General features: G+C 44.9%; 1 protein-coding gene across 10 annotated transcripts in view; it reads left to right on the top strand.

Annotated features, from left to right (window-relative positions):
- The window catches only part of MAP3K13 (mitogen-activated protein kinase kinase kinase 13), a 165,875-nt gene that overhangs the window by 142,750 nt on the left and 9,920 nt on the right, over positions 1–13,205 (top strand). For all 10 annotated transcript variants that reach the window (XM_059391354.1, XM_059391357.1, XM_059391358.1 and 7 more), the window contains 4 exons: positions 4,085–4,194; positions 5,220–5,336; positions 6,066–6,203; positions 10,694–11,480. In XM_059391354.1, the coding sequence (XP_059247337.1) occupies positions 4,085–4,194; positions 5,220–5,336; positions 6,066–6,203; positions 10,694–11,480 (1,152 nt within the window). The remainder of the gene's footprint in view (positions 1–4,084; positions 4,195–5,219; positions 5,337–6,065; positions 6,204–10,693; positions 11,481–13,205) is intronic.

The raw sequence follows: 13,205 nt of genomic DNA, 5'->3' as shown, positions 1-13,205 counted from the left end.
GATCTTGGGTCAGTCACTAAAATTCTCTAAACCTCAGTGTACTCATCTAAACCCTGGAGATGATCATCTCTTCTCGTCCTTACGGGGTTTTGGCTAGGACCCAAAGAGAAAATAAAATGCAACTGTATTAGAAACTAAAGAACTACTCGAGTGTAAGATGTCATTCGCTGCCCGTGAAGCTGCAGAAATGAAGCCTTCTTTGGGTTGGTACATTCTGGTGCACTCCTGAGACTGACAGGTGGCTGCCCGGGGACTCCTCTCCCCGGGGTTCTGACTCTTGATGCCACTGGGATGGGGAAGGAGCTGACAGTTTAGCACCTGGTTTTACTCCTTCTGCAGTCTCGTCGTGCCTGAGGCCTCCCCTCCCCTGGCCCGTGAACAGAGCCAGGCTGCCTCAGTTACCCATCAGTGGTTGGTCACCTCGGGTCGCTGCCCTTTCCACAGAACTGTCCATCAGGAGCATGCCAGGAGCCCAGCTGACTGCTTCCCAAGAGTATTTGCTTCCCCCGTTTCCCAGCAGCAGCTTTGGTAGCACAGATGAACGTAGCAGCCGACTTCACTACAGCATTTGATTCTACCGAAGCTGCTGCTGCTTTCCCAGATAGTAGCTTCTTTCTCCAAGGAGGCAACTACTGGTCTTGGTATTCAATTGCATTTGCTATCAGTTTTTGTTTTGCTTTTGGTGAGCTCTGCGCCCAGAGTGGGGCTTGAACTCACAACCCTGAGATCGACAGTTGCATGCTCTGCTGACTGAGCCAGCCCCAGCACTGGATATCAGTTGTTAGAAAACATTTTGCTGGGGTCCCAGATCCCCACACCTGGGTGGGCCATGGGCTCTGCCTCTAAGCTCTCCCCCCACACTCTGCCTTTGCATCATTCTGGTTCCCTTTGAGGACCACCACGAGCACCCAGAAATTCAGAGGCTGTTAGACTTGGTTAAAGGTAACAGAGCCCTGCTGGTTAGAGCCCAGTGTTTTATAGACATTTTAATGAAACACTGGGAAGTGCTCCTCCATTCCTATGATGGTGGCTTTGTCATAGGTCAGGGTCATGAAGGATTCTTCCTTCTCTCATGCCACATTTTCTCTCAGAGGCACCTCAGTCTCTGTGCAAATTAGCTTCTGGCCTACCCACCTCCCATTTCTCCAGCTGTGCCCAGACATGTCTGAACTGAAGATTAAGTGCAAATTGAAACTCCTATTATGTAAAGATTCTAAGCATATGGGATGGAACTCCAAACTTAGCATCTACCAGTAACACCATAGCTTTGGGGAAAAAGAGATTATAATCAGGACCTGGGGTTTTCCCACACATCCTGTTCCCTCTTCATGATTGGAGGCGGGAGGGGAGGACTTCTTTTTGGAAATCTACTTTTTTAATAGGTTTCAACCTTCGAAAGGTTCTCTTTAAATTTCCATTCCCATCAGGAGGTTTATTTCCTCAAGGTTTTCAAGAATTAAAAAAAAAAAAAAAAAAAGAAAAGAAAAGAAAAGAAAAAAAAAGGAAAAGAAAAAAATCTGTTCGTCTGATTCCTGACCACCAGAGGGGGATGTTCCTTTTCCTGATCCCTTCATTAGGTACCTGTACTGGTATCTTCTGATCCGTTTTTGCATGAAAGAGGACCTCAAGGCCCAAACCTGGCCCTCTCTCTTACCATTTTTGATCTAATAACTCCTAATTGTCAATCTTAGGCTTCTCAAAGCTCACGTATTCATCCTTCAGACTTTGATCCGATGATGACAAGAACGGCATTACTGGAGGCTCAGCCAAACTTTCATTTATTGCTTAAGACTGTCAGACTGTTACCAAACAGTGGGCACTGCATTCTGGATCTGAGTTTCTGGTGACCTTCACTTTCTGATGACCTTTACTTTCTGATGACCTTTACTTGATGATGACTTTGTTTGGCAGGTTTGGTTCCAAAAGTCAACTGACTGACAGAAATCTTTCTCCGATGGTCAGTCAGGATATATATATCAGTCAGGAGATATATATATATATACACACACATACATACATACACATACATATAATAAGTGGAAGCCTGGAAAAGACGAAAACCTTTTAGATGGGATGGCCTTTCCCAGGCCTTATCTAGGAGATAAAAAGATATATATATATTATATATATATGAAGATCTAGCATATTATAAGCAGATAATCAGGATGATCACTATCTAAATAACTACAATATGATTTCCTTTGTATTTTTAAATTTTATTTATTTATTTTGACAGAGAGAGATGACAGGTAGGCAGAGAGGCAGGCAGAGAGAGAAGAGGAAGCATGCTCCCTGCTAAGCAGAGAGCCCGATGTGGGGCCCGATCCCAGGACCCTGAGATCATGACCTGAGCTGAAGGCAGAGGCTTTAACTCACTGAGCCACCCAGGCACCCCATGATTTCCTTTATAAAAGTAAATGAGAGGGGTGCCTGGGTGGCTCAGTCGGTTAGGCATCTGCCTTTGGCTCAGGTCATGGTCCCAGAGTCCTGGGATTGAGTGTCGGGCTCCCTGCTCAGTGGGGAGTCTGCTTCTCCCTCTGCCTTTGCCTGCCACTCCCCCTGCTTGTGCGTGCATGCATTCTCTCTCTCCCTCCCTGTCAAATAAATAAATAAACTCTTCAAAGAAAAAAAAAGTAAATGAGAAACAGCAAATTTGGGGAGAAACCTTCTATAATTTCAAAATTACTTACACATAACTTCTTCCATGATCTAGAGAAATAATTTTAAACATGAATCTGGAGGTAATAGAATAGCTCCAGAGGAAGAATATATAGAGGCATTTAGTTATACATCTAACCTTCACTGGAAATCAATTTCATTAGTTTCTTGGAATTGTAGTTTATAAGTAATTTGAGGTAACATCTCCCTTAGCTGTTTTCTAGAAACTACCTGTAGACTATATTCCAGCAGACATTTTTCTACTGCCTAAAATTTAGATGACATTGGCCTGGAATTCCGTGCCTTATGGAAATCCCAGTGTCCTGGGATTCCTGGGAATCTATTCCTGGGAGACTATAATTTCATGGTCACTCTCGCTTTGCCTTCCTAAAATTTTTGGGTTCTACCCCCTTCATCTTCTGGTTGTTCCTTTATCTTGTCATTGACCTGGACATGAAGTTCAGCACCATCCTTGATGTCTAAAAAAACAAAAAAACAAAAAAACAAAAAACCACTCATCCAAAATCAAGGTGAATGTCAGAGACTTTACTAAAGGTTTCAGAAATTGGAAGAGACTTACATTTTGAATAATTGAAGTCACATATTAGATATTCATCCCCATTCTAAAATTTTGTCAAACCACTACATTATTTAGCCATCCTTTTTCTCTTCCTCTTCTCTTTTCCTGTTCTTTCCCTCGCCCCCCCAATTCCTATAGAATTCCCTATATTTTTATTCCCAAGTCCCGCTCTGCCCCTTGGGTCATGGGGTCATGTGCTCCAGATATTTTTTTCTAGATATTTTCCTTTTTTTTTTTTTTAAGATTTTATTTATTCATGAGACACAGATTGAGAGAGGCAGGCAGAGGGAGAAGCGGGGAGCCCAATTAGGGCTCAATCCCAGGACCGCAGGATCATGACCTGAGCCAAAGGCAGATGCTTAACGGAATGAGCCACCCAGGTGCCCCAAGATATTTTCATAACAAAGTTACCTAAGAGAAATTTGGTGCCAGTTGTAAACACGATCATGTTCTCACTGGCACGTACTTACAGCAGATGGCTAACTGAGCTCCTCTTTTCGGCCGGGCCATCTCAGCCACCATCTTCACTTGAAACTGAGCTCTCTTGTTCCAGAGGTGATGGCCAGTATGCCAGCTGTGATATTTCCGGTGGCCAGTATGGCAAGGAAATGGGGAAAAGACGGCATCCCGTGTTGGACTAAATACAGAAAATGAGGTCATGGTATGGGGGTGGGGGGTGCCGAAGCATGAGCTAGTTTGCTATCAACTCGTATTGATTGAACATTTGTTCTGTGAGGCTCTTCAGTAAAAGCAAGCGGGGGAATACCATCCTGACCATGATCCTCTGGCTCTACCAGGGACCGAAACTCCTAGAGTCCTAACAAAGTCTCATTTGTCCTCACTCAGGCTGAATGGAGAGAAGAGGTGAAAAAACACTTTGAGAAGATCAAAAGCGAGGGAACTTGTATACACCGATTAGATGAAGAGCTGATTCGGCGGCGCAGGGAGGAGCTCAGGTGGGCTGCTCCCTCCTTCTCCACCCCATCCCATCCCCACATCTGCAGATACTGGCAGGAGCTTGCTTTGTGAATCACTGTTTCACCTTCTACACACCTCTCACCTCTGCTACTTACTGTGAATTCTCTTTAAGAGTTGCCCCAGAGTTGGCCCCGCCGTTACCCTTCTGCCCCGTCCCCTCCCTGCAGCCTTGTTCTCCTTCTTTGTTATAGCTCTGCAGCCGGTGCTCCTGGAGCCGGGCTCTTTCTTCATTCGGTGCCTGTCCTCGGTGACATGGAGGGCAGTGCTTTATAAGAGGAAGTTCCTGGTCTCAGGATGCTTATGACTGATAAAGGGCGACAAAATGTAGCCATATATAACCACCATATTTGAACAGGATCTGTGCCCTAATAAGTACAGGGTGAGGAGTCAGCCTTATTGGCATATTGCCATGAACATGACTATATTATGCTGTATTCTTATTAAGGTATTGTCAGTGGCACACAAAAGCTACACATTATACACAAATCATGGTCCGATTTTTATCTGTGCCCCCCGCCCCAGCTATTCAGCATGGCTGGATATGGCCCCTAAGGATAAACCAAGCGCAAGCTTGAATTTTCCATCTCCCACTCCATCTTGTCTGAGTCGTTACCTCAGACACGGGACCCTTGAATTTAGACGACCCTCAGACAAATGCTTTTTTTTTTTTAAAGATTTTTTTATTTTTGTATTTATTTGACAGACTGAGAGATCACAAGCAGGCAGAGAGGCAGGCAGAGAGAGCGGGGGAAGCAGGCTACCCACTGAGCAGAGAGCCTGATGTGGGGCTCGATCCCAGGACCCTGAGATCGTGACCTGAGCCCAAGGCAGAGGCTTAACCCACTGAGCCACCCAGGCGCCCCGAGACAAACGCTTTTGAGATAAACCATCTGGTTCTTATTTCATTAGAGCTGTTCTTTGTCATCCGCACCTAGCCCCCCGCCCCGACCCCATCCCCCACCCCTGGTAGTCAGCTTTGCTGATCCTCTCTTTTCTTTGATAGGCATGCTCTGGATATTCGGGAACACTATGAGAGAAAACTCGAGCGGGCTAATAATTTATACATGGAACTGAGTGCTATCATGCTTCAGCTAGAAATGCGGGAGAAAGAGCTCATTAAGTATGTATCCAGACTTCTGTCTGTCCTTCCCGAGTCGGGTCTATCAGTCAGCCCCAACGCACCATTCTGCCATATTGCTGCTCCTCAAAACTAAAATGGCAGATGCTTGAGTCATTCACCCAGCATTCCTTAAGGGATGTGCTACGCCCAGGTCCCTTCCCCCCATGAAGTTTCAATTGAGGGGAGTTGCTGCAGAGCTTGTTACAGAGGAATGTGCATTTGCAACTTCACCCCACTGAATGGCTCCAAGAAGGGGTCCTCATCTCAAGAAAAGCTTTGTATGGATGAGGGGGAGCCTTCTGCCCGCTGGAGAAGTAAGGTGGCTGATGAAAGTGGTTTAAGGGATTCTTGACAATGACAGGAGACCCCGGTCAGTGGACCTGACCAAAACCAAAACTGAAATTAAGTAGGTCTTCTACCATTGCCTTGTGTCTCTCATGAGGTACATTGGGGGAGGGAAGGTCAGCCCCGAGCGCACCAGAGAGTGGAAGAGCACAGTGAAGTTTAGTTGAGGTTAGTTGAATTGAGCGGATTAGTTGAACTGAACAGATTAGTTGATTGAGCATCTTTTTTTTTTCCCTTTTTAACCTGAATAATAGTGTTGTTATTCAGATAGTGTATTTCTACTAAGGGTGCCCAGAATCTGTGAGAGGAGTTAGCCTGTGGAAACATCCTGCCCATCTTTCCTGTCTGCAGTGACTGAGCTGTGGCTTTTCCTTTCGTCTGCAGGCGTGAGCAAGCAGTGGAAAAGAAGTATCCTGGAACGTACAAACGACACCCCGTCCGTCCAATAATCCACCCCAACGCCATGGAGAAGCTCATGAAGAGGAAGGGCACGCCTCATAAATCAGGGATGCAGACCAAACGGTGAGACACCTGTGCCAACCTGACATTCAGAGAAAGGGGAATATATCCCCCCCAAAATACATGGATCCCATGACGGTGTGTCTGCTCTGTAGCTCCCCGTGGGCACACTTGGCTCCAGAAAAAACAGAGTAGGAAAGTGAGAGGATGGGTCATGAACTCCAGGAATCTGGTTTTTACTCTCTGAGACATAGATATTTCTTGTCTTAGCAAGACAAGGCCGACGTGGATTCCAGTCCCAGCTCTGCCCGTTGGTATAAGCCGTATGATGTGGACCATATCATTTGTCCTCTTTCAGCCGTGGGCAAAATGGTATAATGATCGCACGTGAGATTTCTTTTTCTTTTTCTTTTTTTGACCCCTCCTGCACAGAATTGGGTTAATCATAATTCTTGTTGTAGGTAACATTGGTTCATGTGTGTCCCACTTTTACATATTCATTTAGTTAGTTCTTTTTAATAATGTAATAAGTGCCTGTAAATCCATTACCAGAAACAAAAGCAGGGGCTTTGATAATGACCTGTACCTCACCATGTAGGGCCCCTCATTCTATTCCTGCATGGGCTTTTGGTGAAGTTTAAATAAGAGAAATATGAAATCACCTTACAAATCACAAGTACTAAGAAAATTAGTTTTTGAATAGTTAAAAAAATAAAAGATTGCCCTTTCCTCTAATTACAATGCATTTTCCTTATACTAGTTTAGTCTTAGAATGCTCTCCCAGTCAGTTTTTATTATCAGGCTCTACCAGATGCCCACTGCTCCCAAATAATGGAGAGTGGACTCTCTTCTAGCCAAGTTAATGCAAAGGAAAGAAATGTCCCTAAAACCTGGGGTGTAAACCAAATGGTCTACTGCAGAATGCAGTAAGAATAAAGATAATGACAAAACGCAAACCAAAAATGTATTTTAAGTCTTTCAGAATAAGGCAGTCATTCTGAATAAGGCCATTCTACCCTAGCATGACTAATACAACGCTAAAACTACTGAAGAGTAATTACATGGATTAATTCCAGTTTTGCTTTTACTTACTACCTGTGATCACCTTCTCGTCAAGTTCTGAGAAATTGCAGGTGGCACCTGGCAAAACCCTCTGAGGATCCCAACACCTCTTTCTTTTAATGTCTTAATTGGAGACAGAGTTCACCTGCTGGCTCCTCCCTGCATTCTGCTACACTTAAAACTAAGAGCTTTGGAGAAGAAAACAGTACTGTTTCATTCTTCAAAATGTGAGCGCATGTTTACTTTTAGTGTTGGCTATGAGGAATGTGTTTGGAAGTTTGCCACCACTAGCAGATGCTTAGTGGACTAAGCATCCAGGAAGACAACCTGGAATGGGTCTTTGAGCTGCAAAGAGTTCTGCTCTTGGTTGGTTGGCCCCTGGAGGATGTCAGTTTCACATTGTTCGGACAGTCCAATGATTAAGTCAGAAGTCCAGTGACCTAGGAGGAGATCAGAGAGGAAAAACCATCCACCATCCTTTGGCCTAGGTATCAATGTGGGTTCAGTTGGGGACTAAAAAGAAGATAATCAGAGTTCAGTTATGGATCCAGCACGCCTGTTACAACTGAGTATAATCCAATACAGTGGTCTAAATGCCTCATAATAAGGAGAGGCTTGGGATGGGGCGAAGAACTCTGCCTTAATGTCGGAAGACTTGGGTTCAAGTTGGGAGTTCTGCCATGGACTCCCTTTGGGATGGACACAAGCCAGCTAACCTCTCGGATCCCTCAGTACCCTTACCTGTAAAATGAATGTTGGAAAAATCAATAGTCGGAAACAAGTGTTTTATATATTGTAAAGTGCTTTGTCAACTGTGAAGTGCTGTGTTACTGTTATTCTGTGATTTTTACACAGCCAGGTTCAATAAAAGCAGCCTTCGTCTGACTTAGACACTTTCACCTCAGCTCTCTTCCAGATCCTCCGATAGCCAGTCACTGGATAGGTAGGTGCCCCTAACTGGACCTCGGAGGGCTCCCTTGCCTCAGTAAAAGCCCCAGGACCTCCTCAGTCCATGTACTTTTTGTGGCAAAAAGGTGGCCAGCTGACCACAGAACCATGAACCTGAGACAGGAAGCAGCACAATACTGTGCCCATCCTATCATATACCAACGTTACCTGGAACTTCTATGCTAAGAGGAGCCTCAACTGTTCTCTTGAAAAGGAAAAAAAAAGCCGTCTCCTACACCCTGATGCCGACTCATTTTCTACGAGCCCTAGCTGTTCAAATGTGGTCCTTAGTTCGGTGTCATGAGAGAGTGTGCTAGAAGTGCGGACTCAACCATTTAAGTAAGGTGATTTGTAGGCCTGTTTAAACTTGTTATCTGAATCTCCAGCTAGCCAGCCAGGGGATTAGGAAAGACTTTTTGTCTGGATTCTGCCAGTGATGCACTGTGAGACCATGAGCCACTTTGGGTTTCAGTTTCCTCATCACATAAGGTAGAGGTGGGACTGTATCTGTGGTTTTCAAGCAAGGTCTGGGACACCCTAGGGCTTGCACAGATGTCAGGGATTACTGTGGAAGTAGAGAGGAAGAGGAGGGGGAGCCCAGCGGGGAGGGGCTTTGCTCCCCTCCCACAAATGTCCCACTGTATCTGGGGTGGAAGAGGGTAGTTTGCAATGTAATTGACATATAACATTATATTAGTTTCGAGTGTACAACATAACAATTCAATATACATATATATTATGAAATAATTGCCACACTAAGTCTAGTTAATATCCATTCATCACCACAAATAGTTATATATTTTTTCTTGTGATAAGAACTTTCAAGATCTCTTAAAGACTTTCCGATACACAATACGGTACAGCTAACTCAAACCATGTGGGTTTGAACTGCATAGGTCCACTTGTATGTGAATCTTTTGCAGTGTAGTACTGTAAGTGTATTTTCTCTTATGATTTTCTTAACATTTTCCTTTCTCTAGCTTACTTTAAGAATATAGTCTGTAAGGGGGGCGCCTGGGTGGCTCAGTGGGTTAAGCCGCTGCCTTCGGCTCAGGTCATGATCTCGGGGTCCTGGGATCGAGTCCCGCGTCGGGCTCTCTGCTCAGCAGGGAGCCTGCTTCCCCCTCTCTCTCTCTGCCTGCCTCTCTGCCTACTTGTGGTCAAATAAATAAATAAAAATCTTTAAAAAAAAAAAAAAGAATATAGTCTGTAATACAAATCACATACAAAATATGTATTAACCAACTGTTTATGTTATCAGTAAGGCAGCTGGTCAATGGTAGGCTATTTTTAAGCTTTTTTGGAGTCAAAAGTTATACCTGGATTTTTGACTGTGCACATTATCCAAGGGTCAGTTGTATCATTACCTATAGCCTCCATGCTGTACATTACATCCCAGGACTTATGTGGTTTATAACTGGAAGTTTGTACCTTTTGACCTTCTTCCTCCATTTTACCCATCCCCCACCTCTGGCAACCACTAGTCTGTTCTGTTACTATGTCTATTTTATATACTGAGTTTCTCAAGAAAAGGATTCTGTTGTTAAAATAAAATTTGGGTCCTTCAGCACTGTAATCTGATGATTTGTGTCTAGTCCCTAAGAAGGAGGAAGTAATGGTGCTCTCTGGTATCCTCAAGTCTCCGCCCGTCAGTCCATCAGTTCAGAAACCGTTTATTGTTTACCTGTGCACCATGAAATCAGTGCGTGTACCTTCAAGCCCTGGCTTGCTCTTGCACACAAGCTGCATGACCAGCGCAGTGAGCACTCGACAACAGACTAGGAGAGGAGCCAGCACCACACCAGGCCGCTCCCCGCAAGCCCTTCTCTTGCTGGCTCTGTCCAACCTCCTAGGCTCTGTACTATACTCTGTACTCTGTACTATTTCCCCTTCCTCAATCCCCACCCCCATACCCCCTTCCTAAAACATGTTTGAATACTGAGAGTGAGCAAGGCTCCCAGCTTCCTTCCCATTCATAGATGGCTGACATAGTCCTAGACCTCTGGGAGACCATGTCTAGACCAAAGTCCCTGAACTTAGCCTCCCACCTCATTAACCTGAGGTTTCCTTCTCTTGTGCCAGACCTCTGTGATTTGTGATCTGCTGCGGGAGCTATCTAGATCCATCATCAGACAGATTTCTGATGGTGGGCAAACCCTTGCCTCTGCCTTGGCATGTGGCACCAGGCTGATAGCCGAGGTTATGCGGAAGAGATCAAGAAACCTCTAGGGTAGAATTAGAACTTAAAGGGGATCGGGTACCTCAGCTAGGGAGGCACAGAATAAAATCCAGAGGGAATGAAGGAAATCCTCTATAGGTGGACATTGAGGTTGTTTCTAATTTTCTGCTATTTTAAACTGTAGAATATAACACAGCGTCTTCAAACATACATCTGCGTGCACATCTGTTACCTCCGTTGGATAAATCCCTGAACGTGTGACTGCTGTTTCAAAGGGTGTGTGTACTTTCAGGTCTGCATTGCATTTCCCCAAACTTGAATGTGTTTCCAGATGTTGACAACGAAATCTTGTCTTTCCTCCCAGGCCAGATCTGTTGAGATCTGAAGGTATCCCCAGTACGGAGGCGGCTCCCGCCGCATCCCCTTTGTCCGGAAGTCCCAAAACCTCCACCTCGAGCAGCAAGAGCCGCTATCGGAGCAAGCCGCGCCACCGCCGAGGGAACAGCAGAGGCAGCCACAGTGATTTCGCAGGGATCTTGAAAAACCAGCCAGCCCAGGACAGTTCACCCCATCCCACGGACCTACACCACGCTCAGTCCCAGTACCCTTCTCCCCATCACCACCATCCTCTGCAGCAGCAGTACCAGCAAGGCCCCCCTGCCATGTCCCAGAGTCACCATCCCAGACTCAGTATGCACGGACAGGACATTGCCACCTGCGCCAACAACCTGAGGTATTTTGGCCCAGCAGCGGCCCTGCGGAGCCCACTCAGCAACCATGCTCAGAGACAGATGCCCGGTTCCAGCCCCGACCTCATCTCCACGGCCATGGCGGCGGACTGCTGGAGAAGCTCTGAGCCTGATGCAGGCCCAGCTGGGCCCTGGGGCTGTTGTCAGGCTGACCCTTACGACCCCTGCCTCCAATGCAGGCCAGAACAGTGTGGGTCCTTGGACATACCCTCTGCCGAGCCAGTGGGGAGGAGCCCCGACCTTTTCAAGTCACCAGCACACAATCCCCTCTCGGAAGATGCCCAAGGTTCCGAGAAAATGGGAGAAAGGGAATTCAAAGGCTGCAAGTCTGCATCATCCCTTGGCATCCCTCACCATGTCACCCCCCCAGTGCTACCTCGAAACACAAGGCCCCTGCAAAAGGTAAGCTGTAGTGACAGCCCGTCATGTCGTACACATTAGAAAGCCTACATCATGTGTCCGTTTTGTAAAAGGAAGAGATGACAGAAGCATAAACAGAGGTTTCTTTGACTTTAAATGCTCTCTCACCACACTGCTTAAGTGATGGATTAGAGACTATGCTTTGGCAACTATGGAACCAGAGGACTGATTCAAATGTATCTGATTTATAAATAAATAACCATATACTTGGGATATGTAGTCAAAACTAGAACTATCCTAGCCTAGTCCTGCTGGATGTTACAAGAAGGAAGGATCCCATTATAAAACAAGTTTGGAAACATATTGTATTCTCTCTCTCCTCTTGGAGATGTCCTAATGGACATCTACAAATCCTAGGCTTTAAAAAATCTTACAGTTCCTTGTTTCATCCAGCCGTTCCCTCATCTATTTGGCCATAATGGCTTTAAAAATAGTATCTATTAATATCCCATGGAACTAGCTTTCTTCACAATATATTTTGGATGGGTGCCTGGCTGGCTCTGTCGGTAGAGCATGTGACTCTCAAGCTTGGGGTCGTGAGTTCAAGCCCCACGTTGGGTGTGGAGCCTACTTAAGAAAAAATAAAATAAAATATTTTAAAAGACCAATATATCTTAGAAAACCCTACCTTTATTAGTAACCATCATGACCCAGTAAGGCCTCCATCACTGAAACCTGTTCCTCCTCCTCTTCTCACCCCCTGGCTGCCTACGTTTTATTAGCTTGGAGGCAGTGTACCATAGTGGTTAAGAGCATGAACCTGGGAGCCAGAGAGATCTCAGTTCGAAGCAAGGCTCTTCCACTTAGAACTTCTATTGGTTCTAAGAACCAATAGTTCACACTGGTATCCTTATCGATAAATGGGGTGCAGAGTGGGCTCTGCCTCTTTGGCTGATAAGAAGATTAAGTGAGATAATACATATAAAGCACTTAGAACAGGACCTGGAGCATAACAACCTTCCAAAAATATTAGCTCATCTTGCTAATGAGTTAAAAATAAGATTATGTATGAAAAGTGTTTAACACAGTGCAAACACCCACTCAGTTCTCAGCATTGCCTCATCTCGTCAGCATTCATCAGGAGTGCAGTTGATGGAATAAAAGGGTCTAAAATGTAAATGAGTATGTTTCAGTCAACTAGACATTTAAAAGAAGTTGACATACCTGTCAGAATGGCTAGAATCAAAAAGACAAGAAATAACGGGTTGGAGAAGATGTGGAGAAAAGGGAACTCATGTGCACTGTTGGTGGGACTGCAAACTGGTGCAGCCATTGTGGAAAATAGTATGGAGGTTCTGCAAAAAATTAAAAATAGAAATACCAGGTGATCCAGTAATTTCACTTCTGGGTATTTACCCAAAGAAAACAAAAGAACTAATTAGACAAGATACATGTATTCCTGTGTTTATTACAGTATCGTTTACAATGGCCAAGATATGGAAATAACCTGAGTATCCATCAATGGATTAATGAATAAAGAAGATGTGGGGTGTGTGTGTGTGTATTTGTGTGTGTGTGTGTGTGTACATACATACATACATACATACACACAATGGGATATACTCAGCCATAAAGAAAAGAATGAAATCTTGCCCTTCATGACAACATGGATGGACCTATATGGTATTGTGTTTAGCGAAATAAGTCAGACAGAAAAAGACAGATTCTATATCAATCACTTACATGTGAAATCTAAAAAATAAAACA

Source organism: Mustela nigripes, chromosome 2, assembly GCF_022355385.1.
Source record: "Mustela nigripes isolate SB6536 chromosome 2, MUSNIG.SB6536, whole genome shotgun sequence".
NCBI classification, from domain to species: domain Eukaryota; kingdom Metazoa; phylum Chordata; class Mammalia; order Carnivora; family Mustelidae; genus Mustela; species Mustela nigripes.
This window is presented reverse-complemented; position numbering and strand designations above follow the sequence as displayed.